Raw genomic sequence first — 22,311 nt, 5'->3', positions numbered from 1 at the left:
AAGTCCGACTAACTAAGCGCAGGAACAAATAAAAAGCTATCTTTTTAAAAGAAAAAATACTTTCTAGAGAGAAAACATAAAAAGATGAAAAAAGCTGAGACAGCAGCCCCAGCCAGGGAAAAGCCAGCCTGCGCCTAAGCTAGGCAGCAGCAAACTGAATTGGGACTGAGGCTAGCGGGGGGTATTGACCAGAGGGACAGCCCCCTGTAGGTGTGTCTATACAAAGGTTTTGTGAATATTCTAACAAAATCGTCTGCCTAGCTTACTCCTGTGGAGAAGGTCAATACCAGACATGCAGACTGTATGAGTGGGCGGCGACTGTCAGAGGACATAAGAGAAATGCTAATAGCCTAAAGAAGATTGCATGGAAACATAGGATAACCCTATTTAGCTTCTAGAAGTGAATGCTAATACAGCTTCTAGGAGCTTAACCGCTTCCTACCCGCCCGCCATCAAATGACGGCGAATCAGTGCATCTATTGTTCTGGGACACCATCATATGACAGCACACCGGAACATGCTCTCTCGCGCGGTCGCGAGGGTGCGCAGAGAGGCGATTGTGGCCGCGCCGTGACCCTGATCTAGGTAAAGAGTCAATGACATCTTTACCCATGTGATCGGCTGTGTCCAATCACAGCCGGTCACATGCAAATGAGGATATGCCGTTATTCGGCTCACCTCGCCTCACACTTTTAGATTGTGAGGTGGGGAGAGCCGATCAGCGGCTCCTCCTCACAGGGGAGACAAGGACATGTAATCAGGGCACTGAAAAAACACATTAGTGATTAAATACTAGCAAAAGAAAGCTCTATCTGTCTCAAAAAAAATTATAAACATTTCATTTGGGTACAGTGTTGCATGACTGAGTAATTGGCATTCAAAGTGTGACAGCACTGAAGGCTAAAAAGTGGCCTGAGCAGGGAGTGAAAGTGTCTGGTATTGAAGTGGTTAATATCCTATTGCATATACAATATGTGACCAGTCCGAAGTTTCAGAGATATGTTCTGGTCTTTACTTAATGTTTACTTTACTTAATGTGGAGATTAAAAGGTTGCTTGGGATAAATGTTCCTAGTGCGCATGCGCGCGGTGCCGATGTCGGACATGTTCTGACCGCGCTCCGCACATCCCGACAGCTCCATAGCTAAAATCCGCAACTAGAGAGCGGACAGAGACTCTGGAGGACTCGTAGGCTGCAGCGGAGGTGATGCTGCATCGCAGGACATCAACAAACCCGAAGAAAAAAAACCCGTCAGCGCCTCAGCCTTCTTCTTCGGCGCGCCCCTCTCCTCCCAAGACACAGTCTCCTGGGACCAAGATGGTGGCGACTCGCAGCTCCACGGCCCGGAACGGCCCTCCGCCCACACAATCTGCGCCTTCCCGCCCTGACCATCGGGCACCTACAGCGGCTATCCTGGAGGGGGTAAGAGACCTTTTCTCCTCACAATCACAAGGGGACACCTCGCAACATTCACAGGCACCGGCGCCACACTTCTCCCCATACCAGGCCTCCTCTGAGGGAGCGGCATCTCCAGCCTCCTCCCTAGATAGACAGAGGGCGGACATAGCTGAATTGGCGCTGAGTCAAGGGGGCTCCATGACATCCTCAGCCTCCCCTCCTCCCCAGACATCATATTCGGGAGACTCAGTGCGGATAGCCAGATTTTCTGCTTTACTGCAGCAGGAACTTTCCAAAGCATGTGCAATCATTACTGCTGACTTGAAATGGGACTTCCAGGACATAGGCAATAGACTGGACTCCATTGAATCTAAAGTGGATGGCACTGTGAGGAGAGTCAATCAAAATCATAAACTGATAGTCTCCCTGCAAGATCGCCTAGACCAGGCCCAGGATAAAATCGAGGACCTGGAAAATCGGTCCCACCGCTATAACTTCAGAATAAGGGGCCTCCCTGAGTCCATCACGGACCTGGAACCAACCATACATGATCTTATGACTACCCTCATTCCTGATATTACACCCAGTCATTTGGAATTGGATCGCTTCCATAGGGCCTTGGCGTCCCCGCGCCAAGATGGCCTGCCTAGGGATGTCCTTGTTAAACCACATTTTTATAGGATTAAAGAGAAAGTGATGGCAGCGGCCCGCTTTAAATCTGATCTCACTATACAAGGTCACACGTTCCAAATATTTGCGGACATCTCCCAAACCACTATACAAAAGAGGAGGTCACTGAAGCCTTTATTGACCCATCTTATTAACCGGCAGATCAAATATAGATGGTCTTTTCCTTTCCGCCTGTCCTTTACTTATAAGGGGAAAACGCATTCCTTTTCTACCTTCCGAGACGGAGAAGATGTGCTTATGGGCTCATCTCCATGGATGGCCCTCCGCCTAGATCTCGCTCAGTATCCCCGACGACGTCAGCCAGGCCTTTGTCACCAATATGGTCCCAACAGAGCCGGAGGGGACATGCCCGCACACGCACACCACCGTGAGGCCTTATGACAGGATGAGCAGCTTTGGATCCCTCTCTTGTCACTCACATGGGTGCCAGTACCCAATGGCAGATTGCTTTACACAGTTTTATTGTTGACTTTGTTCCTTTTTTTTTTTCTTCTCTCTTGTCTCCAAGTTGCGATAAGACTGTTCCAGCCTGGAACAAGCTACACTTCGGTGGATGCTCGAAGACGACGGCCTAGATCGCCCTATCGGGAGCGGCCCACGTGAGACTGTTCTTACGCTTCTTTTTATTTACTTTATTGTTTCAGTTTTTTTTTGGGGGTGCCTGCGACCCCCTATCTATAGGAACTGTCAATTTAATGGACCGAAGCGGCCCCTGTGGATTTGTGACTATTTTTCTGAGTCCCCATTGTTCTACCACAGTTTTCAGTGTTTTTTTTTTTTATTATCTTGTTTTTGTCTGTTTCCCTGGTGGTCACACTAAGGGACAAGGACTCGGCCTCCCGGGTTCTAACTAGACTGCCGTTGGGCCTTGATGTTTGTGTTGCTGTTGCCCGAGTATATTTGCACTGTACATTGAGCCTCTGGGGTAGTCCCGCCTCATGACACCCGGCATGTAGCTGGGGTGGTTTGGAGCGGAACTGCTCGGGATGTTTCCACATGCCACTGACCATTTGCGAACTCGCCCATGGCATTATGCGGTGAGCGATCTCGCAAATTTTTTGGGGGAGCTGGACCCCACAACCAGCCCAGTTTGGACGATTTTCAGGTTTTAGATAGAGTGTTTCCGATTGCCCCCCCCTTGGAAATGGGGGGGGGGGGGGAAGGGCGGGGTGAGGGCTCCCTTTCCTCGCCCCTCTACTCTCTCACTGCTTTCTCCTCCCTTTTTCCTTTTTCTCTTTCCTACCCTTGTGTTCTCATGGTGTCCAGGTCTTACTGATTCCGTAGACCTAGTCGTGCATCCCTCAGGTCCGCGTTCTCAGGGGGGGGGGGGGGGGGGGTGATCCCCAGTGTATTTAGCAGAGTGCGGTTTGCCGAACCACAATGACGAATCTTGCTCCAACTCCCTTTAAAATCCTGACCCACAACATTCAGGGCCTCAATGCGCCAGTGAAACGCACAAAGGCCTTCCAATAATACTCTAAACAGGGATTTGATATCCTTCTACTACAGGAGACCCATTTTGCCCACTCTTCCTTCCCAAAAATTCTGAGTGCGAAATATCCTACCTGCTACCTGTCCAATAGTTCGGATAAAAAGAAGGGGGTGGCTATATGCATAGCAAAAAAGGTTCCATTCACGCCTAAAAGTGTGATCCGTGATAAAGAGGGTAGATATGTTATGGTACAAGGCACAATAAATGAACATGAAGTTACGTTGGTCTCCTATTACGCCCCAAATGTGGGTCAACTGGATTTTTTTCGGTCCATGCCCGCAGTCATCATGCCACATGCAGCGGGCCATGTCATCTTTGGGGGAGATAGCAACCTTCCGCTGGGCCAAGTTTTGGACAAATCGTCCTCCCTCCGAACCTCCCTCCGGCATGTTCCTAGACAGGGAGTCAAATTGGCTCGCCTGCTGCATTCGCATGATTTGGTGGATGTTTGGAGGAATGACCACCCTGCCACCAGAGACTTTACGCACTATTCTCATGCCCACAAGACCTATGCCCGCATTGACCACCTGTTTACCATGTCTCCGCTCCTCCCATTTGTCTTGAAGTCCCAGATACTGGTGACCCCGTGGTCAGACCACTCACCAGTAGCTATGACAGTTTCTGATCTTTGGACGAAACCGAAACCCGCTCCCTGGAAACTTAACGCTTCCCTCCTTAATGATCCGACTATTTTCAAGGAGGTAGAGGGCGCTATAACCCAATACTTCCTGGATAATACTGCTACTGGCACTTCCTCTGCGATTCGTTGTTCGGCGCATAAGGCCACAATTAGGGGCAAATTGATTCAGATAGCTTCTAGGAAGAAGAAGGAACGGGCCCAGGATATACTCAAGCAGGAGTCGGACCTCCGAGACCTCCTGAGAGAACAGAAACGTAACCCCAACGTTGACATACGACCAAAAATAGACTCCGCCAGACTGACCCTCAACCTGAGTTTGACAACACGCGCAGAAAAATCTCTACGGTGGTCGGGTAACCGCTACTATACCAGAGTTAATTTTGGCAGCAAATTTCAATTTAGTTTTAGTCTTAGGACTAAAATGGCATTTTAGTTTTAGTCCTATTTTAGTCTTCTGCAAGTGTTTTAGTTTTAGTCGTATTTAGTCGACTAAAACTCCAGTATATTTTAGTCGACTAAAACGCCCTACATTTTAGTCGACTATAACTCATTTTAGTCATCTATAATCAAATGGGTGTAGTTCAATTGTAATTTGTAATGCATTATTTAAGCATTTCTCTACAATTTCCAAACTCATTATAAACTACTGCTGGTCCTGGAGTGAAAAATCTAATATGTTATTATTTATGCTTTGAGCATGCACCAGTGTTAATTTTTGGCAGCAAATTTTGATTTAGTTTTAGTTATAGTCTTTTGACTAAAATGCCATTTTAGTTTTAGTCGTATTTTAGTCTTAAGACTAAAATGCCATTTTAGTTTTAGTCGTATTTTAGTCATCTGAATTGTGTTAGTCGACGAAAACATTTTAGTCAGTTTTAGTCGACGAAATTAACACTGTACTATACCCTGGGCGACAAACCCCATACCTTGCTGGCCCGCAAACTGACCCCACGACCATTCTCCCCTGCCCTTTCAAAACTGAAACTTCGCAATGGCAATAGAACGCAGAATCCTCAGTTGATTGTTAATGAATTTTACAATTTTTACACCAAATTATACTCCTCCCCGATTCCTCCTCAGAGCTCTCGGATGGATGAGTTCTTTCGTGACCTCCCTATTCCGCAATTGTCCGTAGAACACGGGGACATTATGGACGGGGAATTCACAGAACCTGAAATCTTATCGGCCATAAAATCCATTAACCCTTCCAAAGCCCCGGGCCCGGATGGCTTTTCGGGCCGCTATTATAAGAAGTTCAATGAACTTCTAGCCCCTCATCTTTGTTCTTATTTTAATGAGATCAGACGTGGTTCCCCCATCCCTCGGTACGAAAACAATGCCTTCATCCATGTTATCCCTAAACCGGGTAAAGATCACGGCGACTGTTTGAATTACCGACCGATCTCTCTCATCAATTTGGACGTGAAAATAATGTCCAAAATTCTGGCCACCCGCCTGAATTCATTTTTGGCACATTACATTCACCCTGACCAAGTGGGTTTTGTCCCGACCAGACAGACCTCTGACCAAACTAGACGGGCTATCAACGTCATATCAGCTTTACAGTCTAATTGGGATGGGGAGGGACAGAGAAAGGGTATGTTATTGTCCCTCGATCTGCATAAAGCATTTGATTCTCTGTCCTGGGACTACCTGTGGCACACACTCGAGAGATTTGGGTTCGGACCCTCTTTCCTCACTCTGCTGCGGACCCTGTATATCGAACCAGTGGCGAAATTGTCGATTAAGGGCTATAGTTCAGATTATTTGGAGATTCGTAGGGGCACCCGTCAGGGCTGTCCTCTGTCCCCCGTATTGTTTATCCTAGCTTTAGAACCCTTGGCGATTAAGCTACGCCTCAATCCAAACATTCAGGGTATTCCCTGCGGAGCTAGGGTGCAAAAGTGTGCCCTCTTCGCGGATGATATTCTGTAGTACCTAACTGCCCCGCTGGTTTCGATTCCCAACTTGCTTCAGGACTTGGGACTGTTCACTGCGGTATCAGGTCTGCGGGTGAACCATTCCAAGTCCCAGGCTCTGAACCTCACTTTGGACGACGCCACTGTGTCGACACTAAAGAGCGCTTTCCCCTTTAGGTGGCAGGGAAGCTCTCTACCGTATTTGGGCATCTATTTGACGTCATCGATCATCACACTTTATGCAGCCAACTACCCTCCCCTGTACAAAACTCTGGGGGCAGATCTCGCCAGATGGGCGACCATCCCCCCTGTCCTGGTTCGGCAGGTTGCACTCGGTGAATATTTTGCCATGGTTACTCTATTTGTTCCGTACTTTGACGATATCCATTAACATGCCAGACCTCAAAACGTTTCAAAATAAGGTTGTACAGTTTATATGGGGGGATAAGAGGCCCAGGGTAAACAGACGTACCCTGTATACACCTAAATTGAGGGGGGGTTTGGGGGTGCCCGATTTCCTCAAATACTACTACGCTGCACAGCTCACCTATTTGATAAGATTCCACTCTAGAGAACCTCGCCCGATTTGGATGCAGCTTGAAGCCAGTCATGTACCTGCTCATCCCATTGAACATCTACTGTGGCTACTGCCAAAAGACCGCCCCGCAATCCTGTGTCCCACCCTGTCCCAGTTTTTGGGGATATGGGACCGACTGGCGAAACGACACGGCTTCAGGTCTCCTCATGCCCCATTGGCGCCCCTACTGGGCAATCCACGGTTTCCCCCGGGCCTCTGTCCCCTAGCCTTCACTTGGTGGACCAATAAGGGTCTTCTTCGCCTAGCAGACTTATGTGATAGTAGGGGTATTCTCTCCAGAACTGCAATGAAGGACAAATACTCTCTCCCAGAAGGGGAATTATACCGTTATACTCAAATCTCTCACTATATTTCCTCTCTGAGGAGCCTGAGCGATATAACTACCTCAACTCCTATGGAGTACCTTTGTACCAATATCGATAGACAGAAGGGATTTATCTCTACAATATATGCAGTGTTACATGATGATGATGTTAAGTTACCATATATGGTCCGATGGGAGGCAGACCTGGGGGAGGAGATGGAAAGGGCGGAATGGAACCAGTTGGCGGTATTGAACTCAAAATCCCTAATCAATACCTCTCTGATAGAGGCCAATTATAAGGTTCTTCTGAGATGGTACATGGTCCCTGTCAGGCTGGCAGGGGCGGTCCGAGAGGCCTCTCCCTTGTGCTTCCGGGGCTGCGGTCAGTCTGGCACGGTCATGCATATCTGGTGGACCTGCCCCAAGGTCCGCAGATTCTGGATCCGAGTATACAATTTCATATATTCTCTTACTGGTGTTAACCTGCCTAAATCCCCTATCCAAGCACTTTTGAGCAAACCAATAACTATGGTCCCGAACCACACTAAACGTTTAGTTGCTCTTATCTTTACAGCAGCCAAGATCGCCATAGCTCGCTCATGGCGATCCCCGGTGATATTGCTACAACTGCTCAAAGCTAAATTAACCTGGATCATGGTGAACGAGCGAATGGTGGCTATCCTCCAGGACAAATTACCCCTATTTGAGAAGACCTGGGAACCCTGGATGAGATATCTGGCGGGACTCCAGTAGCATGAGAGTCTCTCATGGTGAGCTCCTCTGGGAGCTGCCCCCCACGGCTATTTTGGTTTCTTGTGGCAGACCTGGACACCACCCTCCCCTTGTCCCCATCTCTCACTCTTTTCTCTACTTCCTCTATTCCCTTTCTTCCTCCCCGGACTTTCTGGTTTTCTCTTTCTATTTTTCCTTTTCTTGTCTGTACCTCCGTTGATCTACACTTCCGCGGATACGGTCCCCTTGGGACCCCGTTGGGTTTGACAGTGCCGCCTGGAGCGGCCTTGCCATGCATTATAGTTCTGTCATCTGATGCAATACTGAGACTACATGGCTGTCCTGAGGCCGGGGGTTGGTGACGGGTTGGGGTCTGGACGGCCGCCCCCCTCCATTCGGCGCAGTGTGTTCCCCTGCGGGGCGCCGGGAGGGGGCGGGTCCGGGCCTGGCCAGGGCCGCCCGGCCGGGGACGTAGCAGACAATGTATCACCTAGACCTGTTGACTATTATTATGCATCCCTTCGGGGACTGAATCACTAGTTCTGTTTTCTAAGTTGTACCTATGTATTTCACAACTGAAGTCCTCTACGCTGTTTTATTGTGTACTCTTTTCCTTTGCATTTAAACCAATAAAAACTTATTGAAAGTAAATGTTCCTTTTGTAAACCAACTTTCAGCCACATCAGGTCTCCATCATCACCTTTACTGGAAGGAACATGAACTCTTATTTAACCATGCCTGGGACAAGCTGGTTTCTAATGTAAGAAATATCTGCACATCAGCCATGCACAACATAAAACAAAACAACATGTTAATTGTTAAAAATCAAACTTACTTGGAGCTTTTCGCCAATCATAAGGAGCACCTCTTACGTCAGCATCACGCGTGTATCCCCAATCAACCATACTCTGAACAAGTGTGTGAAAATATATACCTAAAAACAGAAAAAAAAATTGCAGGGATTGTAGAATAACAGAAACCGGTACTAAAAGAAATAGGAGAGCCGACATTTTAACCTCCCTCTAGAAATACTAATTGCCCGAATGTCTTTGATTTCCCTGTTCTGAGCCAAAAGCCTAGAAAAAGCATTCATATTAACTAGTCAGAACATAGCTGTTTACTTGTTACAAGTCAGTGCCTGATGGTATTGAGAGTAATAGATTGGAATGAAAGCCAGACAACTACAAAAATTTCAGAAAGAAAAAGGTAAGCAATTGCAGCTTCTATATTCTCTCAGAACAGGTTTCCTTTAGGCCCTGTTCACACTGGGGCGATCCGACTTCCCAGGGCGACCTCCGAGGTCGTGGTGCGAGCAGCGCGCCGCGACCTCGGAGCGGCCGGCACGGACTTCATAACATTGAAGTCTATGACGGTCGCTCCGGGTCGCCCCAAAGAAGCTCCGGAACTTTTTTCTAAGTCGGAGTGACTTGTGTCGCTCCTATTAGAACGGGTCCGCAGCTTCCCTATGGAAGGCGACCTACGGCGGCCTGTTAGGCGACCAGGTCGCCTCACAGGTTGCCCCAGTGTGAACGGGGACTTAAGAGCCGTTTTTTTTATTAAAAAATAAATAAAGACTGTTTGGTTGATTTTTTGACAGAACTGATATATATGTTATGTTTGACAGACTCCCTTGTCATAGGCAAGTGGCTTGATAAAAAGCTACCTGTGCATGCGGTCACTTATGCTGGCCATACAAAAACAATGTCTTCCTTTAAAAAAATATTTAATTTTAAGAATATTTTGTTCAATTTTCTGATTGTCAGTGGGGTCAAATCGACGATCGTTTTTGACCACATTGAATGGAAAATTCGAAGGAGCAGGATAGAAAACTTCTTGGTCAAGGGAGTTTTCAGACCGTGTGTGTGGTTTTCATTCAGAAATTACATTTATTTTAAAACTGAATGTTAAAAGCAAGTTACATTTTCAAATTACATTATTTTATTCAGCGAATGTACAAAGATTTTTCGTATGAATATTCTCATCCAATAATCGATATGTGTATGGCCAGGATAAGGCTTGGTTCACACCTATGCAGTTTGCTTCTGATCCGTTTCTGCAGTACTTTTGCTGTGCATTTTTGCACATGCGATTTTGCTGCCATTTGCGTTTTGCATTTTTTATGCTTTTTTTGGGCCAATTTGTTGTCGCAAATCGTGACAAAAATGCACTACATGCTTTTTTGCAGCTTCTCCATTGAAGTCTATTGAACCAAAAAAAGCACAGTGTTGCGTTGAAAAATGTCAGTGACCCTTTCCAAATATGTAGCGGCTGAAAAAAACATAGATGTGAATGTGTCCCATAGGAAACCATATTACATGAACTGTAGTGCGTTTCTGCAAAAAGCACCAAAAAACGCATAGGTGTGAACCAGGCCTAAGACGTTTAACAGAAAGCTTTTTTTTTTTTTTTTTTTTTTTATCACCTGTCATAATGGGGTAAAAAAAAAAATAAAAATAAGATTAGCCCTTTATAGTACAAAAAGAGCAGATAATTGCTACTTTATAGTGCTTTATAGGGCTTAATTTATACTGTGAAACAGTTAAAGTAATAATATATATTACTTATATCCTATATATAATAAATACCCCCAGAAGTAGTATATATGGGCCTTTTAACTAGAAGTCAGACATGAAGCTGTTTGAAAGTTTGAAAGGTGGATATAAATCTTTAATATTAAAGTAATACTAAAAGCTGAGACTTTTTTTTTTCATGGATATAATCGTTTTATATAGAATGCACAATACTGGTAAAAGTTTACTTTAAATTTAATTGTAATGCCTTATATTACCTCCAGTCTATCAGCCTCCGCCTTCTCTGGGTTCTTCCCTACACAGTCTTTATAGTGATTTTTTTAAACAAACATGTTATACTTACCTGCTCTGTGTAATGGTTTAGCACAGAGCAGTCCTGATTCTCCTCTTCTGGGGTCCCCACTGACACCTCTGGCTCCTCCTGCCTTCAGAGTGACCCAATAGCAAGCTGCAAAGTATAGTATAGAGTGCCCCAATAGCAGCCTTTCCCAACTGGTGTGCCGCCAGAGGTCCTCAGGTGTGCCGCGTGATCATGGGAGAGCAGGGCTGTCAGATGAGTCCGATCTCCCGCCGAACTGTACATCGGCACTGTGAGGGAGCTCTGTCAGCCTCAGAAAGTGAAAGTAAAGGGAGGGGGGGGGGGGGAGTGTGTTGTGCTCTCTGCATTCCCCTACAGTGCAGTAACCGGATGAAAGAGGAAAGGTACTGTGCTAAAACATTTTAAAAGGGCTTTATACGTGTGTGTGTGTGTGTGCGTGTGTGTGAGTACATGTGTGTGTGTCTGTGTGTGTGTGTGTGTGTGTGTGTGTGTGTGTGTGTGTGTGTACAATGTGTCTGTATGTGTTTGTGTGTACATGTGTATGCGCATTTGTCTGTTTGTGTCTGTATGTGTGTATGCATGTTTCTGTTTGTGTCTGTATGTGTGTATGCATGTTTCTGTTTGTGTCTGCATGTATGTTACTTTTAATCCTGACCCTACCCGCAGAAATGCAGGGAAAGTCCTTGACCAGTTTTTTTTTTTAAAAATGCGCCGCATCAAAAGCACCCCATATTTGCCAATGTGTGGGCTACCATTAAGAATTAATGGCACCCCTAAACATCAGAGCATTTGTCTTTGTGTCAGGAACTAACCCTATTTTGCGCGTGTTCCGCAACATACAGTAATGTGAAGCAAGCCTTAGACAGGGGTGCCTCAAGACTAAAAACACTTTTCAAGGGCGCCCCAACTGGAAAAAGGTTGAGAAACACTGCCATATAGCAAGGTTAAAAAAACTTTTGCCTTTAGAACCACTCACTTTCTGACCAGCATTAGAAGAGAAATAGTGTCAACACAGGATGACACTGTGGACACTTAGATTAATACGTGCCACGTCCTAGTCAAAATGTTTGTAGAGGAGGTACGAGCAATGGACTTTATTGGCACTGACAACCAGACAGTTACGTCGTAAAAACAACAATTTTTATTGAAAAATCATTAAAAAAACATATATGCGTATGTGTACCACCACAGGTGCAAAAATGAAAAACAAATCAAAAGACAATCACATTCAATTCAAAAGACATAAATTTTAAAAAGGCATATATAACCTCAGTAACCATGGCCTCTAAAACCATCTACATGGACCAAATATACCGTGATGGATCTATACAAACTGAAGGTTGTGGAACAGCCCTGAGGCTATTTCTGATAGAATGGTATAGAGCTTGTGAGTAAGTCCATCGACGGTAGAGATAGGGAGGCTTGGTAATTGTACATTGAATTCGGTCAGAAACAAACTCTATATGTTTTTCAGGAGTTTAAATATTAGCTGAGCAATTCTACAGAAATATAGAAAGGACAAGTTTTAGGATTATATACATACGCCATTAGACAAATGTGCGCATATATATCTATGTTATGTCGTCTTCCAAGGGAAAGAAAAGGGGGCAAAGGGGGAAGGCCAGGAGAGAGGAAAAAAAAGGGGGAGGGAAAAGGGAGGGGGGGGAGGGAAAAGGGAGGGGGGGGGAAAGAAAAAAGAAAGAGCAAAAAAGAGGGAGAGGAAAAAGAAATAAGGAAAGGGGAAGGAGAGAAAAGGAGGTTGGGAAAGACAGAACATACAATCTGATAATATACATAATTAGAAAGACCTGACTAGGTGAATTAGATGGGTTTTCACTTACCAATATAGGAATGTTGGTAGCGTAGTGCACAAAGGCACTGTTTTGTATTAAAAAGGTGCCGATGCCTGAGTCCGCGAAGCAGGACTGGCATTTGTCGGACATCTGCTCCTTTTTTGTCTGCTTCGCGGACTCAGGCATCGGCACCTTTTTAATACAAAACAGTGCCTTTGTGCACTACGCTACCAACATTCCTATAAATTTAAAAATTTTTTAAGATTTTTTTAAAATTTATGTCTTTTGAATTGAATGTGATTGTCTTTTGATTTGTTTTTCATTTTTGCACCTGTGGTGGTACACATACGCATATATGTTTTTTAATGATTTTTCAATAAAATATTGTTATATTTACGACGTAACTGTCTGGTTGTCAGTGCCAATAAAGTCCATTGCTCGTACCTCCTCTACAAACACTTTCTGACCAGGACTACATGACCCATGATGCAGCGCATAAAACGCTCTTCTCTGAAAATCCAAAACACCCAACAAGCAAAATCCCTTTCATTTAAATGGCCCCTGTTCACATCTGAGCATTTTGTCCCCTGAAGCAAAATGCCTGAAGCTCAAAAAAGTACATGGGCTTCTTTTTGGACTGATTACCTGCCTTTTTGTTAGATGTCAATGCCTTCCTCCAAACCCCTGCAAAAAAACGCCTTAAAAAAGCCCAAAAAAAACACCTGAAAAAAGCCAGAAAAAAAACGCCTGGAAAAAGCCCCAAAACACGCCTGAAAAAAGCCCAAACGCCTGAAAATGATACGCTCAGGTGTGAATGGAGCCTAAGAATTTGCCTAAATGTATGATAAAGAAAAAAGAGTGACGTGTACAGCATGGAATAAATTAAAAAAGTAATAGCTAGCAAGGAAATACAATTTCTCTCCCTCACCATCTGAGGATAGCATACAGCCCTTCAAAAAAAAAAAAAAAACGAAACTTGATGTATATTAGCAAAAATTTAAAAGCAGAGATGTTCAAAGACATGCCAAAAGAACCAACTTTATTCTCATGACTAAATAGTTTATAAATGTATTGTGCATAATTTTATAGCAAGAGTATTTTTCTTTTATTTACCTACACTCCTTTTGCTAGGATCAAGAAATTCCAATGGATAGGTCTGTCCAAAGCCTGGGACCCTTATATCAACTCCCTCTGGTGAAGCTGAAGTTTTGGTTGTGGTGTTATAGACCAACCTGAAAAGAATGTAAGACATACAGTACACAATCTCTTAAAACGAGGCAGCAAAGTATCCACAGGGTCATCAGTCATCAGCATACCACTTATACACCAAAGAAAAAAAACTTTTAGATAAACACAATGAAAAAATAAAAAGTGTTTATTATCCCAACATTTCATATTCTTAATATATGCCTGCTGTATCATGTATTTGTATGAGAAAGTATTCTGCTCTCTATGTACTGCTTTATTTGTGTTAAATCACTAGCATTCCTGCTAGTCCCCTTGCTTTGCTAATAAAAACTGACTACACTAAGCAGGAGAATACACATGGTCAGTTCTCTAGGTATGCTGTGAACTCAGTGTGCTCTCCTCCAATGATCAGACTTGTCCTGACATGCCCCCACTGCATAGCCTTTGACTGGGAAGCTCAGTGTACTGCTTCTTCTCCCCACAGCTCTTATGTAGCTGAGAACAGAAGAAATGGGATCACGGAATGTATCCACACCTACAACACTATCTACAGAACTGTCTTCATAAGCTCCAGAGGATCTCCAGAACTGTAAGTCTTAACCTTCTAATGCATACACTAGTATTCACCACCACATATCCCCCACTAGAGGGCTCCAACCTCCATCTTATGAATAGTAAAATGGGTCTGAAAGTAATATCTCTGAATGCACATTAAAGCGGTAGTAAACTCAGTCATAGCATATCATTTAAATGCAATCAACACCGGTAACATGTATTTTTCAATATAATAGAATGAAAGCAATCAATTATACGTTTTCCTAACCTGTATAATTTCATATTTTCTGTTCGGTTTTCTGTGATGTCGAGCGCCGCCATCCTTGCTGTGGTTTTCGTCTGCTGATTGCTGCTGTATTTCCGCCCACAGTATGGGTTTGTTCCTAAATCCCGCGCATGCGCAGTAGACGCCGAAACCAAGCCTCGTTTTGGTTTCATTCACCATTTGGACAGCCAATAGGAGGCTGTCCACTATCTCCCCTGTGACGTAGCAAGTCACATGGGGTAGTGGAGAATTTTTTTCATGGGGGAAGGTCGGAGTCTCGCGGGAGCACGGGGCTGACGTCTAGCAGAGGAAATGACGCAGCCCCGCAATAGACACTGAATTATTCCGGCAAGCTCATTATCTTGCCGGAAAATAAGATCACAATGAGCATGCGCGAGTGACGTAATTGACTGCAGCGATCTAAATCGAAGGAGAACGGCTGAAGTGACAGGCAGGGTAAAAGGTTGGTAAAATAATACGGACACAGATCATTTTGATTATGCAAAGTTGTAAAATTGGTGATACTACCGCTTTAACAGCCTATTTAACCACTTAAGCCCCGGAGGATTTTCCTGCTTAACGACCAGGGGGTATTTTGCGATTCGGCACTGCGTGACTTTAACAGACAATTGCACGGTCGTGCGACGCTGTATCTAAACCAATTTGGCGTCCTTTTTTTCCCACAAACAGAGCTTTCTTTTGGTGGTATTTGATCACCCGTGCGATTTTTACTTTTTGCGCTATAAACAAAAAAAAGCGTACATTTTGCAAAAATAACAATATTTTTCACATTTTTTTATATGAAATTCCCCAAAAAAAAAATGTAAAAATCAAAATTTTTTAAAATTTTCGGCCAATTTGTTTTATGCTACCTATGTTTGTTCCCCAGAGCCTCACAGGCGAGCGACGTAGACCTACGTCACTCTGCCTGTGAGGGGCCGACTGCCGCAGTAAATATACTGTGAGCAGTCGGCAAGCGGTTAAGCGAAAGATTTTCTGGAACGACATCAAGAAACTCCAAGGGGATGTGGTGTGTGTAAGAGACTCATTTTCATGCCCAGAAAGCCCCTAAATTCTCCCACAAGCTTTTCCCCCATATTTTCACAGCCAACGCTGAAATTTAGAAACAAGGGGTTCTCATAGCCATAAAAAAACTCAGTTTCCTTCCTACTACAATCTGTCAGCATTGACCTTCAAGGAAGACACCCGATACTAGTTTGCGACTTAAATAATACCACCTATACAATAGTGAACCTATATGCGCCTAACACTGGACAACTCAAGTTTCGCAACACTTTACTAAAAAAAAGTATCAAAAGTCCATTGAGGGCTCCTCTTGTTCAGAGTAGACTTCAACTCCATCTGCGACCCGCAACTAGACACCACCTCAACAGAAAAATCCCACAGACATACCCTTTCCACTTTACTAAAGGATTATAACCTCTATGATCCCTACACATTATTTTCTGTTCTGCACCAGTCCTAGTCAAGAATCGACTTCTTCCTAATGGATCTCCAGTTACTCCGTAGGACTACACATGCAGATATATGCAGTGCCACATGGTCGGACCATGCCCCAACATCAGTAACCATCAGAGAAAAGGACCCAATTTCCCTGACCTTCCTATGGCGCAATAACACCTCCTTATTCTCCAAGCCTACTAACAAAGAGAGATTGACAAAACAGCTTAAAATAATTCTTCCAGCTTAACACGGATACGGAAATGGACATATTTACCATTTGATGCTCGCACAAAGCATTTTGTAGAGGTTTGATGATACAAATTTGTGGTAAAAAAATACTGCGCTAACAAAAATAGTGAACAAATAGCCGCTGACACTCCAAAAGACTGTGATGGCAACCAAATATAAACAAATTGTGCAGCGCTCAAATGTTAAAGTGAGTACAATGGGATACACACTGAAATGCAAAAATAAAGTCCAATATTGAAAATTAGACAAAAAAGGAAGGTGACCAGTCCCACATAGAAGAGTGAATACTTGTGATAAATCCCACACCAAAAAGAGAATATCATTCGCTCACCAGATGGCATGGACCCAAAGTACCTTACAGCAATTGGGTCATGCAGGCTGAAAGTGATGATCTCCTTGGAACAGATGGCAGAGGCTTCCACGAATTCTCCTCCAAATGGTGGATATAGGAAGGTCACTCTTCTATTCTCTTTTTGGTGTGGGATTTATCACAAGTATTCACTCTTCTATGTGGGACTGGTCACCTTTCTTTTTTGTCTAATTTTGAATATTGGACTTTATTTTTGCATTTCAGTGTGTATCCCATTGTACTCACTTTAACATTTGAGCGCTGCACAATTTATGTTTATAATTGATGATACAAATGTCAGAGAGGGAGAGAAGGCGTAGGTTGTACCCCGTCTGAGCTTCTCAACCAAATTAAAATGTTGGAAGAGCATTATAAACAAATTTTAATTCAGCAAACTCTAAATGAATTACAAAAACGTAGATTGGACCTCAGACAGTTTTTATTGCTACAACATGAAAAAACTATAAAACGTTCTAAGGCAACGTACTATACTCAAGGGAATAAAGCAGGACGTTTATTATCTATCTTAATGCTAGACAATCTAAGACCAAATTGTCCTCACTAATACATCCTACTACAGGTAAGAGGGTGTATCACCATGACAAAATATAAGCGAATGCTTTCAAATCATACTACTCCCGTCTATACAACTTAAAAGAGGATACAGGGACACCTCAACCCTCCCTAGACAGTATAGAAAAATTCATAACTATCTTAAATCTGCCGTCATTGACCCCCAAGCAACTTACCTTCTTGAAATGTCCTATATCAGATGAGGAAATTCTATCTGCTATTAAAACAATGCGAAAAGGTAAATCCCCAGGAGCTAACGTATTCTCAGCGAAGTATTATCAAGAATTCACTGAAATACTGCTTCCACAATTGAACAACGTTTTCAACAGGGCTGCGACCTTAGCCTCCTTTCCTCCAGAAATGCTGCAAGCTATGTTAGTCATTCTCCCTAAAGCAGGGAAGGTACCTGGCTGTCATCAAAACTTCACCCAATTTCTCTATTGAATTCAGACCTGAAGCTTTATGCTAAAATCTTAGCCAACAGATTATTAGACATTGCCCCTACTTTAATCCAGGCTGACCAGGTGGGCTTTGTGAAGGGCAGGCTGGCAGCAGATGGCACAAGACGCATATTCAATCTACCGGGAGTGGTAGAAATTCGCAAAACTCCCAACTATTTTCCTCGCACTGGATGCCGAGAAGGCGTTTGATAGGGCCCACTGGAGATACCTTCAGGCCACATTAACTAACCTTGGCTTCCAGGGCCTTATCAAACAAGCTATCTCCACTCTCTACACCAACCCTTCCGCCCAAGTCTTTACGTCTAGTGCAATGTTGGACACTTTCCATATCACAAATGGTACACGACAGGGATGCCCCCATTCCCCATTGATATTCTCCCCGGTTATGGAGCCACTAGCAACCCTCATTAGATCCCACCCTAAAATTCATGGCATTAAAGCTGCAGAACAGACATATAAAATCGGGTTATTTGCAGATGATGTGTTCCTCCCCATTTCTGACCCACAAACGTCTCTCCAGGCAGTGAACTCAGCCTTGGAAACATTCAGCGAATTTTCTTATTACAAACTTAATATAACTAAATCATCTGCCCTACCAATAGGAATAACTAGGAAGGCTCTAAAGGCCCTAAAAAAAAAAAAAAAAAAAAAAAAAAAGGCAATTCAATTATCAATGGGAATCTCACAGACTCTCATATTTAGGCACCTCCCTTACTCACCCTTCCACTCAAACCTATGAGGGTAACCATGGGGCACTGCTAAAACAGATGACAAAAGACTTTACCCACATAGGGAAATTCGTGCTTTCCTGAATGGGAAAAGTAGCCGCCTTTAAAATGCTAATTCTACCCAAACTGCTATACTGCTTTCGTACATTCCCTATACAAGTATCAAGAAGTTTTTTTTTAGCTCCGTGGACACAGCTATTAGAGCACCTGTCCTGTTGGAGTATTGAAAAAGGAGATATCCTCTGGTGTGAACCCCCTTATATCTGGCTTTACTCAAAATCTGATACTACATTAAAAACGCATTTGCTATCCTAACCAGGCAACGTATCGGTCTGGTGAGTGCCCATTCTTATCTTGGTGAAGGATCACTGGTGGAGGAGTGTCTGTTTTAATTATATTGGCACTGAATATCAGCACACATCTGTGGATTTATTTAACCAATTACCGACCGCCTACTGCAGATTTACTGCGGCAGGCAGCCGCTCCTGGGCAAAGCGGCGTAGGTCTATGTCGCTTGCTCTCAGGAGGCTAGGGGGCAAGCGCACTCGTCAGCAGGGAAGCCTATGCGTGTGTCAGACGGCTCAAATTGCCGACTGACATCCGCGATCGTTCCCCGCTGAGAAAGAATGGTCAACTGTTGTAAACGCAGCTGACCGTTCTTCTCCCTGCAATGATCAAAGAGCCCATGTTATCCTTCTATATAGAATCACATGTCTCTATGGTCATTTCGGAAGCCACACCCCCCCCCCCCCCCCCCACAGTTAGAATCACTCCCCTTGGCTCAAATTTAACCCCTTGATCACTCATAATGTTAACCCCTTCCCTGCCAGTGTCATTATTACAGTAACAGTGCATATTTTTAGCACCGATTACTGTAGTAATGTCACTTGTCCCCTCAAAAGTGTCAAAAATATCAGTCAGGGGTACGATCTGTCCGCCGCAATGTCGCAGTCCCGCAAAAAAATAAAAAAAATTGCAGAGTGCCGCCATTACTAGTTAAAAAAAAAAACAATAAAAATGACATAAATCTTTCCCGTAGTTAGTAGACGCGATAACTTTTGCGCAAACCAATCAAAATACGCTTATTGCGATTTTTCTTTACCAAAAACATGTAGCAGAAAACAAATTGGCCTAAAGTGTTAAAAAAAGTATTCTTAAATTTTTTTTGAGAATGTCATATAGCAGAATGTGAAAAAAATGAATTTTTATAAAATCTTACCGTAAAATTCCTTTCTCTAAGTCCTCCGACAGTCGCCGCCCACTCATACAGTCTTCACCAATGGGGTATTGACTTCCCCTCCACAGGAGTAGCTAGGCATAAGACGTGTTAAAAAACAAAGCATTTACATAGACACACCCATGGGGCTGTCCCACTGGTCCAATACCCCCCTGCAATAGCCATCCCAACTCAGTTTGGTAGCAAGCAGTTAAGTGTATAAGAACCCCAAAAGAGGGGCGGGGACTGTCGGAGGACTCAGAGAAAGGAATTTTACGGTAAGATTTTACAAAAATTCAGTTTTCTCTTACGTCCCCCGACAGTCGCCGCCCACTCATACAGTCTTCACTAATGGGGATGTCCCAAAACAGTGTAGACATGAGGGGTGGGAACGCAACCATCAGAAAAGACAACGCAGTACCCACATCAGAGAAAGGAATCTTACATGAACAGCAAGGTAACCTTCTGGGTAACAAAAAAAGGCTCAACAGGAGCAACAACCCAGGAAAGCAAATAACCAAGGGGGTAAACAACCCCAACAGTCAGGGACCCGCAACAAAACCAGGGTCCCCTACGGTACTGCCGCACAGAGAACCTTGCGGCCAAAGGAGGCATCAGCTGATGCCGGAACATCAATTCTGTAGAATTTGGAAAAGGTGTGCACTGACAACCAAGTCGCAGCCTTGCACACCTGGGCCACTGAAGCTTGATGCCGGAAGGCCCAGGACGCACTCACTGCTCTGGTAGAGTGCGCCTTAACAGGGAAGGGCGGTACCCGTTCCTTCAACGAATAGGCCTGTACAATTGTCTGTCTGATCCATTTTGAAATGGTCGCCGCAGACGCAGCCATACCCTTCCAAGGTCCCTCAGGAAGGACAAAGAGAGAATCCAATTTTTGAAAGGATTCAGTCGACGACAGGTAAACCCTGATCGCCCTGACAACATCCAAAGAATGCAAGGCAACCTCCTTAGGATGCTTAGGATTCGCACAGAGCGAAGGTAAAACAATGTCCTCATTAAGGTGAAAATCCGAAACCACCTTTGGAAGAAAGGACGGGTTAGGTTGCAAGACCACCTTATCCCTATGAACCACCAGGTAAGGGGAGCGGCAAGACAATGCCGCTCCCCTTACCTGGGGACAAGCGGCAAGACAATGCCGCCAACTGCGACACTCTGCGAACTGTTTTCAAACGGGAAGCGTTGTAACACGGACAGAACCAAGCTCAAGTCCCATGGAGGTTAAGGGCCCGGAACGACAACCCCCCCAGACGATGAGATCCTGCACCGCCTGATGCAGGTCCTTCAACCGCCCTGGGGTCAAATGAAGATTTGAGGGAAATAATCTGTTTGCCGGCCATGAGAGAAATTCGATCTTGTACCCTGACCGAATGATTTCCTGAACCCATCTGTCCGTGATTCGGAGCAGCCAAGGTTGTAGGAAACCGCAAAAACGTCCCCCCGCCCCTGAAATGGGTGAGGGCGTCCCTTCAGGCAGAGGCGGACTGAGCCGCCGTCCCAGCCTGGATGGAATTTTGTTTGCCGAAAAAGGGATTTTTCTGGCCACCTTGGCCCTTGAAGGATTTTCCCTTGTTCTTCGCCTTGAAGGCACGAAAGGACCCTTGATTAGGTTTAAAGGAGGGGGCCCGCTTTCCCCGCGGAAAAATTTTCCCTTAGGGTTCTGGGGTAGCAAAGTGCTCTTGCCTCCAGTGACTCCTTTAACCAATTCATCCAAGGATTCCCCAAAAAGGCGAGACCCCACATAGGGAATGTCAGCCACTGTCTTCCTGGATTTCTGGTCAGCCGACCAGCTCTTTAAACCAGATTAAGCGACGGTTAATCACTGCGACGCTGGACAGGCGTACCGCCAAAGGGGCCTCATTTAGAGCCGCATCGCACAAATACATGACCCCCTCGATAAATCTGATCCACCATCTCCACTGTAGTGGGAGGGGCAGAGTCAGCCACGAGGGTGCGTTTGAGCACCTTGGTCCAATCCGCCACAGCCTGAGCCACCATTACAGAGGCAAAAATAGGCTTGAGCATGGAACCCGCCACCATGTAGGAATGTCAGGCAAGAGATTCCAGCCTCCTATCAGTAGGGTCCCTAAACACCGGGGAGTCCTCGATGGGGACCAAGGTAGCTTTGTTCAATCTGGCCACCGTGTGATACACTTGAGGAGGCACACACCAGCGCGCAGCCGTAGTGGCCGCAAAAGGGTAGTGAAGTTGAAATTTCTTAGGCACCACGAAATTGTGTTTTAAGTTACGGATTCCATAACAGAAATACATTTTTTTTTTTGTAAACTGGCCCTTTAAGAGCGCCGCGGACCCCGCAGCGCACCGCTGTAAAGACTGAGACACAGACCCCCCGCAGGGACAAAAACCGACCAGGAAGATTGCACAAAGTAGGACAGGAAAAGAACAGCAGGACAGAACCCCACAGTGTGTTACCAGCTCCTTCGGTAGGCTCTGTGAGAAAGAAGGAAGTGATGTCACCGCTGGAGGCTGAACTAGGCTGCAGGCCAAGGGAAAATGGATGCCTATTGAAATCTAATGGGAGGCTTCGGCAAGATGGCCGCCGACATGTGCTCTGAAACTATCGCATGCCACACGGCATGACATTTTCAGAAAATAAACCATAAAAGAAAAAAGGAGGAAGGCTGAGAATGTAGCCTCAGCACAGGGAAGCCTATCCACTCCTAAACTAGGCAGAAGACAAACTGAATTGGGATGGCTATTGCAGGGGGGTATTGGACTAGGACAGCCCCCATGGGTGCGACTATGTACAGGTCAGAGAAAAGAACCTTATCTGAACCAGAAAGGTAGCACACTGGGTAACAGGAAAGC

General features: G+C 44.8%; 1 protein-coding gene across 1 annotated transcript in view; it reads right to left on the bottom strand.

Annotated features, from left to right (window-relative positions):
- Positions 1-22,311, bottom strand: part of PLA2G15 (phospholipase A2 group XV) — a 159,918-nt gene that overhangs the window by 92,490 nt on the left and 45,117 nt on the right. Inside the window, exons 3-4 of the mRNA XM_082271076.1 lie at positions 13,530-13,648; positions 8,609-8,707 (exon numbers count right to left, since the gene is read on the bottom strand). Coding sequence (XP_082127202.1) covers positions 8,609-8,707; positions 13,530-13,648 — 218 coding nt within the window. The remainder of the gene's footprint in view (positions 1-8,608; positions 8,708-13,529; positions 13,649-22,311) is intronic.

This window comes from Pelophylax lessonae (genome assembly GCF_965119305.1).
Source record: "Pelophylax lessonae genome assembly, chromosome: 10".
Taxonomy (NCBI): domain Eukaryota; kingdom Metazoa; phylum Chordata; class Amphibia; order Anura; family Ranidae; genus Pelophylax; species Pelophylax lessonae.
Note: the sequence above shows the minus strand (reverse complement) of the source record. Positions and strands in the feature narration are given on the sequence as shown.